This window comes from Xiphophorus hellerii, chromosome 11 (genome assembly GCF_003331165.1).
Source record: "Xiphophorus hellerii strain 12219 chromosome 11, Xiphophorus_hellerii-4.1, whole genome shotgun sequence".
Taxonomy (NCBI): Eukaryota; Metazoa; Chordata; class Actinopteri; order Cyprinodontiformes; family Poeciliidae; genus Xiphophorus; species Xiphophorus hellerii.
Window position 1 is genome coordinate 14,360,886 of NC_045682.1, and position 20,923 is coordinate 14,381,808.

At 39.5% G+C, this 20,923-nt stretch overlaps 1 protein-coding gene across 1 annotated transcript; it reads left to right on the forward strand.

The window, feature by feature from the left end:
* The first annotated feature begins 303 nt into the window (after positions 1-303).
* Positions 304-19,156, forward strand: LOC116728520 (plastin-3-like). The gene is made up of 16 exons (XM_032576701.1): positions 304-401; positions 7,013-7,117; positions 7,621-7,772; positions 10,706-10,835; positions 11,676-11,808; positions 12,376-12,457; positions 12,535-12,700; positions 12,807-12,949; positions 13,664-13,759; positions 13,859-14,054; positions 15,345-15,423; positions 15,516-15,633; positions 15,714-15,844; positions 16,903-17,026; positions 17,120-17,244; positions 17,992-19,156. The coding sequence occupies exons 2-16, from the start codon at positions 7,057-7,059 to the stop codon at positions 18,122-18,124; spliced, it is 1,869 nt and encodes a 622-aa protein (XP_032432592.1). The 5' UTR covers positions 304-401; positions 7,013-7,056; the 3' UTR covers positions 18,125-19,156.
* Positions 19,157-20,923: the final 1,767 nt, after the last annotated feature.

Below are 20,923 nucleotides of genomic sequence, written 5' to 3' on the forward strand. Positions count from 1 at the left end.
AATATGACCAGACTCCATGCTTCAAATCATTTTTACACCACCCCTCCACAACAAATGTAATTTGAAGGCACTTTACGTGGGAAAAAAAACCCAGGTGAAATTATTGCCAATAATACAGAGATACACACTAATCAAATTAATATTAATATAAATTGGTCAGAATTAATAATACACAGTTCAGCGTGAGACTGAACTGCAATGTAAAACAGTCATATTCAGATGTTTCACAAGATACAATTAGGTGTTAACATTTTTTGGCCTCATTGGCCTTCCATAGAGCCTGTGAGGTGAGGTCACCATCAGGGCGGGGACAAAATTCCTGCTCTCTACTTTTGTCTCTACGTGGAGGAGGCAGGGCTGCAAAGCTGGACTCTGTCTGGGATTTCTGGAGCATCGACATCGTGAGTACCAATTTTATGGGAAATAGTTTTTGACCAGTAACTTCTCACTGCTTTTATTTTGTTTTTTGGGGTTTTGTTTTGTTTTTTTATGTCATGGTCTTACTGTAGACAGCCGCCATCCTCCGTATCACAGGGATGGATTTCCAGGAATAAATGGGGATAGTTTCCTGCCTGTAAAACTTGCATGTCCGTCGCTAGCTGACTAGCTTTAGCGCCACTGCTTGTTCATCATTGCCACCCTCACCCTTGCCCACATTTAGCACTAAAATCGTTAAGGAGTGTAAACACCCCTTTACTTTATTTCCTAGTGGTAACTTTTCAGAGGATGTAACTTGCGCACACATCAAAATGAACCCACGGAGATTGAACATGGGAGGAGTTTTGTTTGTGCAAGTTGGCGTTTTAACATTTGTACAAAAGAATATTCTCGGTAGCGTTTGAAATATGCTCGTATGGCAGTAAAAATGTCAGCTGGGGAGGAAAAAGAGGCGGCTCAGCCACAGACTGACTGGAGGAAGCTGTAAAGGTGCAGCCTACACCATTCAGCCTCTGTCGTGTTTTTCTTTACGCTTCCCACCATTCAGGTTGATATGTCATGTTATAGACTTTTTTTTTCTTCGTGTAAAGTTTGTGCTCCGTCTTCTCGCGATAACAAAGCCATGTTCTTCTTTTTAATTGGTTGAGTCCACTCCCTGCTGAGTGGTGCCCTAATAGGCCAGGTAAGGCCCAATAGTTGGAATTTAAAAAGACATTTAGTGTTGGATTGACCATTTGAACAGCGTGGGAACGTATTTTGTATTTCATTTTTTTGAACTGAGAACATGTCTGTGTAAACTTGTTTGCTGCTCTGAGTGATTCACCAGATTTTTCCTAAAGTCATTTTGGGGCTTGCAGCTCACTTTTACATCTGGGATCCCACTTGTGGATGAGTGGCTGGAACAAGGTTGAACAACAAGTCTGTTTGGACCCCTCCACAAAACCCACATAACGCATCACTTGAGAAATATTATGACTTTTACAAGGAGTGTGTTGTGAAAACAGTTCCCCAGCAGTGCACTCAGTAGACTCCTAAGTAGCTGTTTGCTCTTGATGGCGTCAGCAGTGCAGACAATACATTTATTTATTTATTTTTTTTTAATAAAAACTGGAAGTCGTTTTAGCTGTACTTTGTCTCCAACCTTCACAGGCTGAAATGTGATGTAAGTTTCCTTGTTTGCACATGTCTGTGATTTTAAAGCCAGACATTATGAGTGCGATGTTATCGAGTTGAGGACAAACCAGACTGTCAGGACGGGGTGGCCAGGTTTAATGAAAAGGTGTAATTTTTTTTTTTTTTTCCCCAGCGGCATTGCTCACGCCCATGTGTGTGTGTGTGTGTGTCTGCTTGAACAGGTTGCTCTGCTTTCTGCATCATCAGGTGTTCTCACCTTGTTGTTCAACACAAGAGCAGCGATCAGCTTACATGTTGTTTTATAATAATATGCTGCTTTTTAGAGTGAAAACATTTTAAATGATTCTGAAATTATGCATACGCATTGCTATAAATAAACAAGCTTAGGCCTGAGAGGTGAAATGGCAACAAAATTAGATATTAAAACAAAATTAGCTAAATGAATTTGCTTTTATTTAAACATAACTGCTTTTCCAGCTGCTAAAATAATACACCATTAAAGTTGTATAATTAATTTTCTTACCAGCTATTTTTAAGCAAACTAACTTAAGAACAAAATGTGTTCTGATTAGCATGTAGCTTGACAACTGTGGTTTTACTACTACCTTAATTAAAAAATAAAGGGTGTGGCTCTTCTTTAGCTTTTACATAATGACTTTCTGTGTCTCATGTAAGCAAAGGAAATGTTTTGTATCTTTTGTTTTTTAGCCAACTGGCTGGTCGTGTCCATAAACAGGTGTGGGAGGGGCAGCTCTGCTTCATACAGGCAGTGGAAACTCTCGTCACTTTATTCAGGCAAATGTTTCTATTTGCCGATAGCCTCCGTTTAGGCCAGTAACACCTAAAGATGACATTTTGACTCCTGACCAAACCAACAATGCATTTGTGTAATCTCCTAGTTGTTAATGTTCATGGTAGAGCCATGGGCGGTTCTAAATGGGGGGCCAGCAGGGGACAGTGCCCCAGTAGAACTAGTTCCTGTAATAAAGAGATCATAATAAATCAATTTCTTATGTGTGCTGGCACAGAAAGTATAATGAATTCGTTCTTTGGACTAATTTCATTTTTTGCCTTCAGTTTTACTTTACCAGAGAATTTTTTTTAAAAAGTGTTGCACTAACCCCCACCACCCAGTAAAGGTGGTGTAGAACTGCCACTGGGTAGAATATTAGCAGATTAGAGAAAAGTACTTTAAATAGTTAAAGTGATGACAAATTTTCTCCCAAACGGACACATGATCTGTGCAAAACATCGTATTCTAAACAACTTTTAATGTTTAGACACCAGCAACTAAAACTGCTGGTGGGAAAGCAGCCACATCAACACAGCAGTAACACATTAAGGCATATGTACATATTGTATGTTTGGTTTTTTGTGTGAAACTTTTATCTCCACTTGCTCAAAGACTCTTTCAGAAACTGCTTGCATGGCTTCACAGAAACCTGCACTGTCTGGCTGGGCTGTATTTAAAGGATCATATTTTTCAATGCTTTTGTTGAGTAATGGCAAACATGTGTAGGTGTGGCTGCTTACCTGCGGCCAACCCGACCGATTCAGCGACACCTATAGTAACCTGCTTAATGACATTCTCGGGTTTCTGTTTTTGTTTGTTTGGATTCTCATTTTGGCACCGTGGACAGAACATGGTTTTTGACATGTTTCATTATTTAATTAGCATTCGTCTAGTGGCTTGTCTGGGTTGAAGAGAGCTGGCTGTGGGTACAGTTGTAGAGGGAGAGCTTTATTTGAATATTTCCATGATGCGTTATCATTTATCTTTGCTTTATGGTATTAGCCTTAAACCCTTACTGGTGTTATTCCTGCAGCTATTTATCGGAGTTGTGTAAACTCCCCCATGCAGGGCGTGTTGTAATCCTCACCACCTCACCTGTCGCACCGCGGGTCTGTGCTTCACTTGTCCTCGGCTCACAGCCTTGAAAAGGAAATAAGAGTCTGGTGTGGCAGAGCGTTTGGTGACTCAGTTTGCCTCACATCTGCAGCCGATTGCGACTCGGTTTAAAAAAAAAAAAAAAGGCGTCCATGTCCTCACAGGCTGCGCTGTAGGGTGTGTGCATATGAACGTAACCACACTTGGGAAGGGTGCCCACTCTATTTGTGTGCCTCACATTTCCCACGTAAATGCGAATGAGGCGCGGGGCGGGGCGGGGTGTGTCGGCCCTTCCCATTGAACTCCGCCATCTGCGTGCAGCCCTTCGCTTTTTAATTGGCTCCAGCGATTGAATTAAAAGCGACTGTAAAGCACACCAGTGTGCTTCTATTTTTTTTTTTTTTTGTCTCGACAATTAAATGCTGCTGTTTGGAGTGAAACATGGCAGTATAACAGTGAACTGAACTGAAGAGGAAAGCTGTCTAACAGCTGCTTTAAAACACGTGAGCCGAGACATTGAAAACAATTGGATTTAAGTTTTTAATTTTATGTTTTTGTATCTCTATCCATACTTTTTGTTCAGATTCTGTCTTGTGCTTTAGTGAGGGTTTTGTGTTTACTCTGAAAAAAGTAACAGCAGGATCATTGCTAACTACCTAATTCAACTTTTGCAGCCACATAAAGGCTTGTTGTTTTTTATTTAGTTATGATTTTAAGTTGACCAAAATAATTATTGCCAATATTTGCTGAGCAGACGGATAAAATGAAAGTGTTGCCCAGTTCAAATGCTTTATATTAGAGACTCAGACCAGTGAGTGTTTTATTAAGGAGATCCAATGATGAAAACATTTGCACTTGAAGTACAAGTCAGAGAAGTCACAATATCCACCTCTTCCAGATTTTGATCAAATTTCCCTCATATTTTTCTACTTCAGCTCACCTGAATTGATTTGATAGCTGATTATCAGGCTTTTGCTGAAATGCAGTCATTTAAATCAGGTGTTAGAAGCAGGAAAACATCTAAACTATGCAGGGCAGTAATGCTTGAGTATTAGAAACCGTATTAGAAAATATGACTGAATAGTTTTAGTATGGAGTCTGTTGGTGTAATGGTACAACATGATGTAATTTGTGTACTGAAGGAGCCTGTCTGGGGTAAAGTCTTCATGTGTTTTTTCTCAGAGTAGCTTGTTGTGTTTTTGGGATGCTCTGACTGTATGCAAAGATGTGCTCCCAAAAAAAATTTATTTTTCAAAAATCTATTAGAATAAATACCAATGGCTTCTACAAATTCTGTAAAAGTATAGAGTTTTAGTTTTATGAGATTTTGTTTATATGCTGACCTTATTTTTGGCTAACTGGATGGAAACTCTAGTTTTAATCCGACCCAATCAGTTTGGTTTCTGAGTTACAATCATAAGAGAACACTTTAAATCCAGTTTTCTTGAACTGGATTCAATATGTCTACCTTAAATGCATCGTTACATCTATCCCCCGTCTATACCAGCTTCTGGGGGGCATAGAAGGTATTTCTGGTTGCAGACTGTGATTTTCCTGTCTGTATTCTCCTATAGATTTTAACTGATTCTTGTTTGTCCTGATGGAAATGGCCCTTTACGCTGCAGAGTCCGAGGCCAGTTTCAGCATTGTTTTATTTGTGGGTGGGTGAAACGCTACAAAGTGACGTCATAAAAAGTCTTAAAAGAAAACTGTCTTAATTTGGAGTTCAGCCGTTATCAGCCCTGAAAGCCAACTATTGGCATCCTGTCAGGCCTCTCCATTCAGGCTGCCGATGAAGCATTTAGTTGGTGAGGAGTTTTCACCGTCCAGCTGTCAGAAAGGGACCAACTGTCTTTCGGAGCCTGACACTCGGGACTCCTTTCCTAGCGTGGAACAAGATTTATTACCGCAGTTTGTCCCCGGCGGTTACAGACCCCCTATTCTTCTGCGCGGTCGGCGATCCGGCTCACATTTGTCCGCCGCCATCTGTGCCCTTGCTTCATGTACTTAACCCCTGTCCTGTTTCCACCCTCATCTCTGCTGAGGGCAGCAGCAGGACGAGGGACGGCTAGTGAGGTAATGTTTTGTCAGCCTCCACTTGTAGCCGGGTTTGTCCTCAGCAGACACTTTTTTTTCACATCCTTTAGGGAAAAAACGGTTAAATATAGAAACGCTGGCATCGCCATTTTTCCTAATAGTTTGAGGAGTTTGACTTGCCCTGATGTAGAGTTGCTTTGCAGAAAAAGCAGAGAAACCAACATCATTAGTATTTTGGCTAATTAAAGCTGCTAATCTGGTGTTTTGAATCAGTCTGCACTTTGGGCTTAATCCATCCTTTTGTTTTGTCTGTAGGAAAAGCTTTATAGGAACTGAGTCACTTCTCACAGGCCACATGGTTGTTGAATCATCTTTTTTTTTTTAACCACTATTATTAGTTTCATTCAGGGGAGGATGCAGGGCTTTGTTCATTGTCAATTTGCTCCTGATTTGCAGAAACAATGCGCTTCGTTCTTTAAAAAATAAAAAATAAAAAGACCTCCAAATCTGATTGGTCAGGATTAACTTGCAGAATTTCCTAATAAGGTTTTAAAAATGTTGTGCTCCAGGCACAACTATGTGACGGATTGCTTGCTAATTTGCTGTGATATATTCAGTTTGATTATCGTGGAGCAGTTTTATTCTTAAAAATAAAAATCCTGTTGAGCTGGAAAATAAACTTGGTCTTGTTCATACCAACACTTGTTTTTTAGGAGGAATGCCGCCATTCCGGTTTGGCCGCAGAGATGCAGTCATACTCCCTCACACTCACACCTCTCAGTGAAGTGAAGCCCGATCTGCCCTGGCCTCGAGCATTCCTGCGCCGGGAAAAAAGGCCTGAACCAAAAAAAAATAAAAAATCCCCCTTTTTTTTCTCTCTCTCTCTGGGATTTTTAGACGGTTACTTTGCCTCAGAGGAGGTTGGGAACACAGAGGTTTTTGTTCTGCTAAGTAACCAGTTTTTGGGGCCTGCGTCCTCGCGTGTCAAAGCGTTTTAACTTTTCTGTATTAGAAGGATTTTAGGTTTCTTTTTATTTCCTGTTGTGACAAAAACCCAAAACGCCTCTGATGGCTTTTACTTACAGCCACTGGGTACACATGCTGACTTTTTTTTATTGTAAGAGGAAAAAAAAAATTTGACGTTCGTTTTTAAGCTTACTCATAGGGGGGAGAAACTGATTTATCAGAAAAATATCTGAATGCTTGGCTGTACTGGTCGTTATCAGTGCTAGCTTGTGCTGCACAATAGAGCAAACAGGAAGTCACTCTGATTGGTTTAAACAAACATGCTTGGGAAGAGGAGAAGAGCTGAAAGGAGTAGCTGATGTAATTAACAGAGCTGGAGGAGGCGGGGGCATTGAGCTGGAGATGTGGGGAGTAACTCTTAGGTTTTGCTTGAGAGGAAGGCGGAATAATGACTCTTCTAGGTGAACACGCTAAAGGCTTTGCAAAGCATATCTAACTTCCTGTTGTTTTTTTAAGACCCTGGTGATGATGACTCTGTTCTCTCCGCAGTCGCACCTTCCTCCGACTGACCACGTCTGGTCACTCACAGAAAAATGTCCATAAAAATAACGCAAGATGAGGCGGAGGAGATGAGGGCGATGTTCGACAGTATTGGTAAGTCATTCAGTGTGGCTACAGCTTCGACATATTGATGAATGTAGTTGTATTTATTTTTTCAGCCCCTTTCATTTAAAAAAAAAAAAAAAGAGAAAGGTTGAGAATCTAGTTTGAGGGTGGCGCTCCTTTAGTTTGTTTGCCAGGACTGTCTGTTTTTTCTTAAGAAAGCTGCATTAGCTGTTTTTGTAAGCAGGGGGAATATTTGGTAGCATTCCTTCAGCCCAGCTGACCAGCAGTGCACAGCAACATTTATTGGAGGTGGAGCGGTTTCTCCATACCTCAAATAGCTGGAGAAAACCCCCAGTCAGTCCTGAACTTTTTCTGTCATTTTACAATCCTGTAATGGATAATGCTTTGACTGAAGATTTGAGCAATTTTGACACCAAAGCTGTTAGGAGTTTCAGGAAATGTCGTCATTGGTTATCATCCCAGGTCTGGCATTTTGAAATGTGCTCCAGCAGTAGAATCATCTGGATCCTCTGCCTCTGTTTTTCCTCCAGATCTGGACAAAAATGGATTTATTTCTGATAATGAGCTTGGCGAGCTTCTTACACAGAGCGGCCACCCCCAACCAGGATACATGATCCGGGAAATCCTGCAGAAACTCGACCGTGACAAGGACAACAAAATCAGCTTTGAAGAGTTTTTGTCGGTAAGCTAAGTAAAGCTTATTGTGAATATTTTAATGCTAATTATTTTAGGTTCTGAACTGTAAATCAGTCTTCATCTCCTCTGCCTTAAAGCTGCAGTATGCAGCTTCTCTAAAACTATTTTTTTTTATACGTTTGTTGAAACTGCCACTATGTTGTGACAGTATATGAGATGGATAATACGTTGAAAAAATGACACAATCTCCAGATAAGGTGGCCTAATTAAAGTTCTTGTGCTGCTAATCAGTGGTGCTGTACCCACATACAAACCCCTGCCACTGAACTTTACCAGATATTGTCTTGTTACAAACACAACTTGGATCAATAAAGTAGTTTATACCGTAACTTAGAAGTAGAAGGGAAAATTGTACAGTTTTCCTGGTTCAGATTGTTTTGTTTAACAAATTATCAAAAAGTGTTGAGTGCATCTGTGTCCAAATCCAGTAGAGGCAGCATCATGCAGTGTTTTCTTTCATTTGAGTTTGGAAGATGGGAGAGTAAAAGTAAAAAAAAAAAAACTATAGACTGGGCTGAAGGTTGGAGTCCAGACTTAAATCTATTTAAGAATTAATGGAAAAACCTTTTGTCCAATTTGAACTGGAGATTTTCCTTTTAAAGAATAGGCAGATATTTTGGTCTCCACATGTGTAAACTCATTAGACATACCCTTTGAGCCTTTTTGCATTTTCTCTCATTTGAATTTCAAACAGTATAAAAACTTTCCAAGGAACTTTATGGGATTCCTGTGAAAGGGAAGTGAATGATAAGACTTTGACAAAACACTACTTAAAATGTTTTTACCCTTAGCAGTGCAAGCTAAATACACGTAAAGAATGAAAACATGCACATTTTGCAGGTATTAGTGGCACTTTATCATCATTTGGACAACGTTGTCTTGTTGCGGTGACCATTATCACTTGGAGTCCATGAGTAACTTAAGTTGGCGTCCTGCACCACTGTGTGTGTTTGTGGTAAAGCCTGCTGTGGCTTTTAAACATTTTCAGTAATGCCAAGCTGAATAGCTCATTGTGGTCACACCAACGCCTGTGGGGCTGAGCTCACTGATTCCGCACTGATAGCCTCAGCAGCAGGAAGTTTCAAACATTTTACTCGTTGAGACTTCCTATGAAAACCCCACACATCCATTACAACCGCAGATGTTTTAATAGTTTCCTTATTAAGATCAATTGTCTAAGTCACCACATATTTACATCAGTTAGTGAAACTGTAATGCTAAGCTGTGCAAAATATTGATGGCTTCAATCATATTTTGAAATATGATTATCTTTATTAGCACAGGATGTTTCATTATTACCTCAGTGAATTAATTTTCCTGTTATATTATAATCAATATATTGGCTGTTACTTCTGTGACCAAAATATCCAGTGCTTCTCATGCATTATATTTTTTACTCTTAATAGCGTAGATCTGCTGACATCAACTCATTCAATTTAAAAGTTTTATGAAACATTGAAGCTTTATAACAAAATATTCAATAAGTTATACCATTAAGAAAGCTTATCTTATGTGTTGCTTTACTTTTTGCTGTCGTCTCTGAAAGCAGTCACATCCTACTTTTTTTTGTTGTTGTTGTTGTTGACATTTTGCAATGTCAATGAAGTTTTAGTAATTGGACTGGTGTGATACAATAAAACAACTTCTTGGTGGAGCTTTCTTTTTAAAAATCATTCGGCTCTTTGCTAAATCAACCCGTTTGGCCCAAAGCATTGGCTAAAATAAAGCGAGCCTACTACTTTTTGTTTGAGTTACTGCATTCAGAAATGATGTAGAGGAACCTGAGGCTATTTTCCACATTCAACACACACCTGTCACTGACGTGTGCAAAATGCATCACTTCAGGCTTTAAATAACTGCTGGATTATTACACTAAGACCGTATTGTATGTCAGTCATACTGCTGTAATGATTTACAAGCGAGAGACTGATAAGAGTCAAAATGGAGGATGCAAAAACCCTGATGAGGGTCCAGATCAACTAGTGTGTGTTTATTTTATGCACCCCAATTTGTTTTTCTTGCAAGACTGCAGGGCCTGTTTTAAAAGTGGATAAGAACTGTTTTTATAGAGGTGGTCATACTTGCTAATGAATTTATCAAGATAATCATTTAATTTTGATTTATCTCTTAAGTCCACTGAATGCAGCAAAAGTTGATTTTTGTCTTTTATGTACAGCTTTGACATTTTTGTTACATTTTTATTGAATGAATAGTGACAGTGGAATTTGTCTTTTATTTGGAGATTAGATTTACAACTTACATTTTTACAACTTCATAAAGCAACATATTTTCAATGTGGCCTGATGTGAAAAAACAAACAAGGTTTGTGTTTTTAGCATCATCTCTTGTGTCAGGCAGTGAAAGCATTTATTGCACAAATTAAAAGCTTGAACACACTTCTGTGCAAATACTGAACAAGCAGATGTGTAGAGACTCAGTTGGTATGTTCAGCTCTGCAACAAACTATCTATGAACAGTGATTCTGTGAACAGAGCAAAGTACAAAATAGATTTATTTCTCTTGGTATTTATATAAAGCGATACGGTGTAAACCTAGTTTGCTGTGAACATTTGTGCAGTGAATGTGGTCAGTGTGTGATTGACGGCAACCTTTTATCATACTGTGAATAAAACAAGTTAATCATGTTTTGAGTATTTTGCCACTTCTGAGGTAAAATCTCTCATAAGATTGGTCCGTTTGCAGCCAATATGATTAGAAGGAAAGGTTAGGTTTTATAGTTTTGTATATCAGTCTTACTTTGCTTGGACTACCAGTTTAATATGCATTAGTCTGTTTTTGTTCAAGTTGTCTAATCTTTGTTTGTTAAGCAGATAATTAGTCCTCTTCCAGTGCAGATTTACATTGAATGGACTCGCTTATCTTTTCTGTCTTTCTGATTATTCTTTCTTATTGTGTCAGATTGTCAAGGAGCTGAAGGGCAGTCAAGTTGCAAAAACTTTCCTCAAGGCCATCAACAAAAAGGAGGGCATCCTGGCGATTGGCGGGACATCGGAGCTGTCGAGCGAAGGCACACAACACTCGTACTCTGGTATGTGACTCTAATGTTTGTTGTGAGCTGTTGACTTTGAACCCTGTGTGTTTCAGTTCCAGAGAAAGAAACCCAAGGCTAAAGTGAACCTCCGCAATGGACATTGTTGATGATAAAGTGCAATGGAATGTACTGTAGTTCTTTAGTTGTTTTCTGTTATATAGTACGTATGCAGAGCTAATGTTGTACCATAGCACTTTATAAGACACTTCCAAAAGATTAGTTCATAAATTAATATTAAAAGTCACACATTCCTGTTTAATCGATCAATGCAATACCAACTTCAGTTAATTAATGGCAATTGATAAAAATATGTAAGAAAGTTCAGCTGATTGTAAGCAATTGTTGACTTTTTGTATCAACCATTCATTCAGAGCAAACATGTAGCAACAGTGGAAAGATATTTTAATAATTTGTTTATACGGGAAGTCATTCCTGACAGTGTGTATCTCATTGCATCAGTGGCACGCATGGTGTGGTCAAATATTTATTTGTGATTATATTATTTTTGTCGTGGAATGCAGAAGGTGGAAAGAAATGTCTTCTTGCACAGCTGGTGGGACTTGGCACTCAAACATTTAAAGCAGAGAGAGAACATGTTGGTGTTACTAATCGTTTACTAATAGTTTTAATCAGTGGAACTTTCCAGCTCGGAGTCACAGGTGAACACAAAGGAACTGAGCTGGGAGTACTTTCCATGGGGAAATAATGGATTAGAATTGGTCACACCTTTCATGGAAATAGAAAAATGGAACAAATACTGATCTAATGGAAACAAATAATGCACAAATCAAGGTGGTTTTTAATTTTAACACATTTGGTGCCCACATTCACTTGCAGAGGAGGAACGATACGCTTTTGTGAACTGGATCAACACAGCTCTGGAAAAGGATCCCGACTGTCAACATGTCCTGCCCATGGATCCCAACACAGACGCTCTCTTCAAGACTGTGGGAGACGGCATTGTGCTCTGGTGAGTCCCCCGTCTCACAGCAACATAAGGTCACCTGCACTCCTCTGCAACCTCTGGTTGTATTCTGGGTAGATAATTATGTATGAGAAGATCATGTAACTATAGTAATGCTGAAGGATTTTTTTTTTTTTTGTCTTTAAAGAAATTCAGTTAAATTGTTAAAAAGGGATAAATATATATGCTTGTTTTTCCAACATTAGAAGGGCTTAAACACACAAATATTTAAACCAAATTGAAAACGGGGATATAAATGTGTTTTGATAATTGGGCTGCAATGTACAGAACTCCAAAAATGTCCAAATTATAAACTTCTCACCTGCAGTGGTAGTGCAATAAAATTGATAAACTTGAATCTTAGTCAATCTGAATATGCTCCAAGCAGAAAAGACAATATATGATCATTATGATTATATGTTGTCTCCTATTTTCATGAAAATATTAGCTAAGAAACGATTTGTTGAGCCCTAAAAATCTTGTCTCTTTTTCTTTAGTTATCTTTTTTTTTTTAAATTCAAATGGATATTCCAGCAAACTTATCAGGTTTTTTTCTTTTTTCTTTTCAAACAGCAAAATGATCAACCTGTCAGTGCCAGACACCATTGACGAGAGAACAATCAATAAGAAGAAGCTGACCCCATTTACAACACAGGTAAGTTTGACTGGTTGTCGGAGGCATTTTGTTAAAGTTTCCTGCAGGCGCTAAAACGTCTGACTTGTGCTCTCCAGGAAAACCTGAACCTGGCTCTGAACTCGGCGTCTGCCATCGGCTGCCATGTGGTGAACATCGGCGCTTTGGACCTGAAAGAAGGGAAGCCCCATCTGGTGCTGGGCCTCCTGTGGCAGATCATCAAGATTGGCCTCTTTGCCGACATCGAGCTCAGCAGAAATGAAGGTATCGGGGACAGGTTACAATTACATAACACATTATTAAGCCCCCTCACCAGGGCCCAGTGGTGTGTTGTCGAGTAGATTAACGGATGATTATCGCCCTTCCCCAGCCCTTGCGGCCTTGCTGAGAGACGGAGAAACCCTGGAGGACCTGATGAAGCTGTCGCCGGAGGAGCTGCTGTTGCGCTGGGCCAACTTTCACCTGGAGAACGCTGGCTATCCAAAGATCAACAACTTCAGTTCAGACATCAAGGTAAGAGTGGTCTAGTTTCATATTTAAATGTCAAATTAATAGAATGTCAAATTCTCCGAATTTAAAGGAGAGGATGTGGGATTTTTAAACCCATCATCAAACTCCACCTGGCCAGTAACTAAGTCCACCAACACAGCAGACACCAGCAAAGGTAGCTCATATTTATGTTTACCAACCTCACCCACATACCCACCTCAGCTGCTCCTTTAATAGGAATGAAGGCGTAATCTGATGTGGTGATACAAAGTTCAGTGTAGTCATTAAATGTAAAATATCAGTTTCTTTGCCAACGTGTTTTAAGTAACATATAATTATTGGCCTTAAAATGGCTGTTTTTAACAATTATATGCTTTGATCTGGCTGCATGTGTAGGGTTGTTGTCCCCAGCCTCGAGAATGCACTTGCCTAAGCTGGAACTTATTTATGGGCTTCAGAATAAAGGGTGCTAAATACAAATGTTTTACACACTTTTCAGATTTTTATTTGTAAAAGATTTTAAAAGCTGTGGATGTCTTTCCTTGATCACATAAAATCCCACCGAACCTTGTGGTTGTAATGTAACAAAATGTTCAAAGGGTATGAATGCTTTTGGAAAGTGATTTTGTTTTTTGTTGTGGAGTTCCATAAATTTTACTTTACAATTGCTTTATTATTCATTTTTTTTCTGTATAAAGACCCAAATAACTTATTTATTAATTATATTTTTGTTCCTAGGACTCAAAGGCCTATTTCCACCTTCTGAATCAAATCTCCCCTAAAGGCACAGAGGAGAATCGGCCACGCATCGACATCAACATGGCAGGCTTCAGCGTAAGCACATTGACCTCCCACAGCTGAATTTCTCCACGCGTTGCCAACTGTGCTGCAGTTCTCACCCGAACATGTGTGTGGCATCTGTGTGTCTTTCAGGAGAAAGATGACTTGAAGAGGGCAGAAGCCATGCTGCAGCAGGCCGACCGGCTCGGCTGTCGACAGTTTGTCACCCCGACTGACGTCGTCAGCGGGAACCCCAAACTCAACCTTGCCTTTGTGGCCAATCTGTTCAACAAATACCCAGCGCTCACCAAACCGGAGAACGAGGACATCGACTGGGACCTTCTGGGGGGTGGGTATGAAAATGAATCCTCAGAATTAAACTGCAACAACAAAAGTCTGTGTATAATGCAGAGACTCTCTGGTGGTCATCGCTTTTGTTCTATTTCATCCCTACTTACTGCCAGAGGCTTTGCTGACAGAAGCCACCGGGCTGTAATGATGAAAGGTCTGAAGCACTGAATCACTAATGCAAATGTCTGTAGTTGTGCTACTAATCTCCTGATGGTATGCAGAGAGGGCGAACATGAGATGTGCCAAAGTGGCCAGCACACCCTCTGGTGTTGCAAGCTTTACAGAGGAAGTCGCCTGCATGATGTCCTGCATAGAACTGCCACCGAACCCACTAGCTCCACTCTGAGACGAAGGGAGAGAGCCAGTCTCACTCTGAGGGTAGACTGCACCTCCTCCTCCACTTCTAAAGTGACAGGCAGCCAAAGACAACACTTCCTCCTCTGCAGCCAACTCAGGCATGGGTGGAGAAGAGAACCCAGTCACTGCCATCGACGTGTCCAACTGGCGTACCGGGGGAAAAAAAGATTTAATTTCCGGCAGTTCTGTAGACAACTACTCAGCTCTTGTGGAAAGACCCTGATCAGAAGACGCTTGGCTCTTCTTAGAAGAAGCCACAGTGACCATGTTCTCCACCAGGTGATCAAGCCCAAGGCAGGCAAGTCTCAAAGTTGGGAGCAAAAAAAACACTGCTATCACATTCAGCAAAACGACAAATGTGGAGAGGTTAACACCATTGACTAAGCTCCGATAGTAACCAGTATGTATATCGCAACACAGCAGTCAGAAGCTGAGAGGTGGCGGAAACACTGTTATCACCAACAAGCATCAGAATTAGCGTAAATGAAGATCAACCCATCGTAGCCCCTATGAAGGCGATGCACCGCTACTCAAATCAGCAGGCGACTGGGCGTCCACTGAAATGATCCCAAAGGCTGATGCAATGCAAAGCGGACTGCATGCAAGAAGGAAAAAAGGAACCAAGCGTTGGATGATATCAGACCATCTAGCCTCTGATCAGTTGACGTGTCACAAGATATGACTCTGTTGGTATTACTACTCAAACGGAAACATTAAGTCCTTTCAGCACCGCTCTCTCAGTCAGTAGAGATGAAATGGAACTGTTTTTAGGTTTCTGCCACAGAAGAGTCAAATACCACATTTTGGAATAAAAATTAACGTCTATTCTCTGGCTTTGTTAGCTATACGCTACATACAATGAAAACTATTATAAAACATGATCAGCAGTCACCATTAAGTCCGCTAAATCCCACAATCCTTTATGGACTAGGCGAGACGAGAGAAGAGAGAACATTCAGAAACTGGATGAACTCCCTCGGCGTGAACCCCACTGTGAACCATCTGTATGTGTAAGTATTGCCTACAGAAACGAACCACAAACCCCCTTTGACGACTCCGACATGGACGGGTTTGATGTTGACTGATCTACTGGATGTTGCAGAGATTTGCAGGATGCCATGGTCATCCTTCAGCTCTACGAGAGAATCAAAGTGGAGGTCGATTGGAACAACAAGGTCAACAAGCCGCCTTATCCCAAACTGGGAACAAATATGAAAAAGGTAGTTTGTCAGAGTCCTTTCCGTTTTGTGTCCAGGTTTTTGCCGCCTTGTGTTGACGCTTGTATTGTCCCCCTCCTCAGTTGGAGAATTGTAACTATGCAGTGGAGCTGGGCAAAACAACCAAGTTTTCTCTTGTTGGCATCGGCGGGCAGGACTTGAACGATGGCAATCCTACCCTGACTCTGGCACTGGTGTGGCAGCTGATGAGGAGGTACTCCATCACAATGTCACATTTTAGACCTAAATGAAGCTTTAGCACACATTTTTTTCTTTTTTTTTTACTTGGAACATAATCACCTGTGAAGAAATTCAACATTTGACAAATTTTCTGTAGCATCAGTCGTTTCTGTATTCAAAATAATCAGGTTGTTTATGAAAGAAATGGTCAGCTTGTTAGGAAATGATCACATCATGAGAGCATAACTGTACACCAGTGTTTTTTTTATTAAATGTCACAACAGTTTCCTTCAAATGTATTAACACCCCTAGAACATTTTGTCAGTATCTCTGGTCTCTGAGATATCTACCTCATCACACTTCAAATAACTCTACACATTTTAAATGCATGGATGGAGAAAAACAAACAATAGTGCTGCTTTAAATTATGTAGTAAGATTAGTGGTACCAATTTATAGTTTCCAACAGACCTGTGATCAATATCAATAGATAATGTCTGATAGAATATTCACTGAAATCTGATTCAAAACAGCAAAGAATTCTGGGAAATGTAGGCGGAGGAAAGGCTTTTGCCGCTCAACCTCTGGCGTATAGCTAAGCAAGGTTGGTGGCCTCAACTAGCTCACTCACTCTTTGGTTTCCTAGCAACAACTAGCTCACCCACTCTTTGGTCACCTAGCAACAACTTGAGTAACTAGCAGCAGTTTAAAGTAAAAAAAATACTTTAAACTGCTGCTGAAAATAAAAAAAACAGCATAGAGTGAAAACAGTTTGGCACTTTTCAGATATTTAAAACAAAAACTAGTCAATAATTATTGATATTACAAAATTTCACTATTGCCTATATGAAACACTTGTATTGTGATAGGTTTTTCAGCCATATTGCCCATCCCTAACTTTCACTGTTTTTCAGTGGACATGAGCTTGTAGAAAGAGGCTGCTCAAATTGACTGTCACAATCAAAATGGTGTCCACATTATGTTGGATCATTTTTATTAATTAAAGCAGACCCTGTCCTCGTTTGTCTGATATTTCATTCTTTGCACTTTCATTTTCTGGTCATTGTCATAACAAATATGCTGCTTCTTTTAGATACACATTGAATGTACTGGAGGAACTGGGTGACGGAGAGAAAGTAAATGATGACATCATTGTAAAATGGGTGAACAAAACATTGGCAGAGGCTGGAAAATCTACCAAGATCTCAAGTTTTAAGGTAGATCCTCCTGGTTGTATTGTGGAAATGATTGTGGTCCTTTTTTGTTGTGGGTTTTGGTCGATTTGTTGCGATCTTTGTGTTAATGTTCAGGACAAGGAGATAAGCAGCAGTCTGTCAGTGCTGGAGCTGATTGATGCCATTCAACCTGGGAGCATCAACTTTGACCTGGTTAAAACCGGCAGACTCTCTGAAGACGACAAACTGGACAACGCCAAGTAAGAATTCAGTGAAAAGTGTGAAATTGAGTTAAGATACGGGTTCATTAACCGACCCCGGATTTACAAAAGTTTTTGCATTTTATTATGATGGCTTCATTTCTTTTAATGAAATGTCAGAAGGATTGGGTTTTCTTCAGCTGTATGGAGCTTTCAGTAAAGTTACATCAGCCCCTCCCCAACTTGTTGCTGTTGTCGATCAATGAAGACTTTTCTCTATAAAGAACACATCTACAAAAAAGCGTTAACAGGGACTTGAAAATTAAAACTATATTGAGCAAGTACTATATATTTTTGCTAAACAAATTGTTATACAGAAAATATTATTTCACTATTTATTATTATTTCAGTAATTCTGCAAAACAGAGTAGGTGTTTTTTTTCTGTAAAAAAATAATTTCATGAAAACTATACTCTGTGCTTCCTCTGGTCATCTTGATCTGATTTCAAAGTGTGCTACATGATCTGAAACATCAATGCTGACAAAAATAAATAAATGTTTGAGTGACTAAACGTTTTGACAGCCTGAATTTAATCATGACTCCTTAAAAAGTCTTCCATTTAACTGGATCATGTTATATATTTTGTGGTAATACCATCAATTATTACTTTTTTTGTTGTTGTTGTAAAACCGTGAAACTGGTATTTTGGTTTTCCTCAAGGTCATCGTACCATGAAAGTTTACCCGACCAGTTATGTTGCTAACATGTGAACAGCTTACCTCAGTAAACACCCATTTCCTCCCCAGATATGCCATTTCTATGGCCAGGAAGATCGGCGCTCGTGTCTACGCCCTGCCAGAGGACCTGGTGGAGGTCAAGCCAAAAATGGTGATGACGGTCTTTGCCTGCTTGATGGGACGAGGGATGAAGCGCGCCTAAGTGAGCTGCTTGGATCACAGGGACACTTAACACTTCCCCAAAAAAAAAAAAAAAAACAATTAGCATTTTGAAAGAGCTTCCTCAACCGAAGAAATGAAGATTTGTTTTGGTTTTGTTTGTTTGTTTGTTTCTTTTTTTCCTTAAAATGAATCAGAATCATACACTTGCATGCACCCTCTACCTCTTCTCATACACAGAGGTATTTTCTGAAGGATCCTTTTTATTGAAGGTGAAGCTTCAGGATGGAAAATCTCCAGAGGCGAGGCACTTATCAACCTGCTACGCTCATTTATAAGAATGCTGTTTTTTTTCCCCCCAATACAAATATGCATAATATACCAGCTGCAAGGTTGTTTACATATTTCTGCTCTGGCTGATGATTCAATTATCTCCTCGACCAAGCAACAGACATTCCTGAGTGCTTTACTTTTGAATATATGCATCAGAAGGCCAAAAGTAAGTCAGAGAGGTTTAAAGTTTGGGTGGAGGACACTTTTAAAGAAGAAAAAAGATGCTCAAACATGTTTTCTTACTCGATGACGTTGGAGCGTTTCAGCAGGGACTCCACGGACGTCTACATATCAGAAAACAGAAGCCAGGAGGTCAGTTTGTGGTGATGACTTGTGGGAGGAAATGCTGTTTGTATTCCCTTGTGATCTCTTTTTCTTTTTCTTGGGATTATCATGCAACATGCTGTAAATGCTGTCTTTAAGGATGTCTGATTTGTGTTGCATTGGGAAATTTTTTTTTTTTTTTTGTATTGCTGTGTGTCCGTTCGATGGTGAGCAGGCTGACTTGACTCTCCTGACTTCATACTGTGCCTTCAACTATCAAAGATGATTTGTATTTGTGCTTTGTGGATTTCTCTTTGTTTTCTGCTCATATTAAACATTACCAAATACAGTTACTTCATTCCAAGTAGCTTGATGATGTGCTATGACGATGGCCAAATTGAATTTGGCCTTTTGTTCATGTCTATTCTCCCAACTAAGTGCTTTACATGTAACAATAAACATGACATTGAAAACAGCTGATCTGTGTGGTGGTTGCTGTTTGTTTTTAAAGAAATTTTGTAAAAGGTTGTGGTAGAACTTTAAAGTAAAACTTTGTTTGTATCATACTCAGATTCTCTGCTGAACAAATGTATATCATTTTGCTTTTCTGAACTGGTAACATTTGCAAAGCTCGGATATGTCAGAAAAGCAATACAAATAAATAGTCAGGGACTTTTCTTATTTATTTTATTTAGGCATTTTCAATGCATTTCACAGAGGAAATCCTTTTGAAATCTTTTAGCCTCCAATTATTTCTACCCCAGTGGATTTAAATGTATTTTCTTACAAGGACTTTTATTTCAAACTTACCTCTACTTAAATGTGACACGTCTTGTGCTGAGCCAAAAAACAAATCTGTTGAAAAATATGAAATTGTGTAAATGTGGACACAGTCGTGTAATATATATTTTTTCCACCACATTTCCTTTTATTCATTTCAGAGCTCTCGGCATTACCACACTTATGCATATCCATCAGATTATGAGAACATCTATTGTCCAAAACACTCCATGCATGACCGAACCGATTTAATTTCAGATTTACTTCATAAAGTTTGTATTTCTGTTCATAAAGTCATTCTTTTGTTAATTTTGCTTGTACTCAGTGATCCTGGCGATTAAAATCCATCTTCATCTGGAGCTTTCTGAAAGGACACCTGAGTGTTTTGGATCTTATTTGATTCTTAGAACTGTTCATACTTATCTGCAGAGCATGATGCTGCCACTACCATGCTTCAGTGCAGGTAAGGCGTTATTTTTGGTGATGTGTGGTGTTTTCTCTGTGCTGGACTTTTCTTTTGGAAAACTGAATTATCATCGTCTGTAACGATGGTCTGATACGAAAAGCTTCGGTGGCTCTTCAGACGTTCTGCTGTCATGGAATGAACAGAGACGTTTCAGCGCAACCTTTATGATTCAACGGTTTACCTCATTTTCCTTTTACTACTTCTCCTTCCTCTTATCTCAGTTTCTGTTGCTGTCCTTCCCTATTTTTCCTCGTAAAACCTGTCATCTGTCTGACACAGCAAGAGTAATTGTGTGTTTGATCTGTTGTCTTTTCCCAGTGCAGCGGGGAGTAGACGAGGCAGGTCGCTGTTCACTGACTCGGATCTGGGATGAATTCCTCTGGGATTCGCTCCTTGCGAAGTCTTTCTGACTACGGCTCCAGCATGAGCCTTTGTGCTGCTTGATGAGGAGGCTGTCTCATGTGGCCTTCATCGTCCGTGCTTTATCGTCTCAGTTCTTTTCAGATGACAACATTTGGACCTAAAGTTTCAATTTGTCTGCTGAGGAAGAACTTTGTACATTGTTGCGTTGGAAAAGTTTTCAGTAAATGTTTCCCACGGAGGCAATATTCAGGTGCAACAGCACCGTCAGATATGTGGGTTCATGCAAGGTTTTAAGTGTTAAGTATATAAAAAATAAGACTAATAATAGTAATAATATATTGTACATGATTATAGCATAAAGATAGAACTATCATGTATTTTATCAAATGTTCATAATAGTATGTGTAGTAAATGTTTATTTTTTTAAACATAATTTGCAGTACAGTAAATACAGTTCAGTTTCTGCTCTTTCCCATAAGAGCAGAAATGTTTGTTTTTTTAATTTATAAAAAAAAAACACTCAACAGCTAGATGATTAGTTCAGAACTACTTTATTTTAATTAATTGAAGATTTACCAAAATAAGCTTTTTTCTGGATTGACTTCAGAATCATGCTTAACACAAAAATTTCCTTTG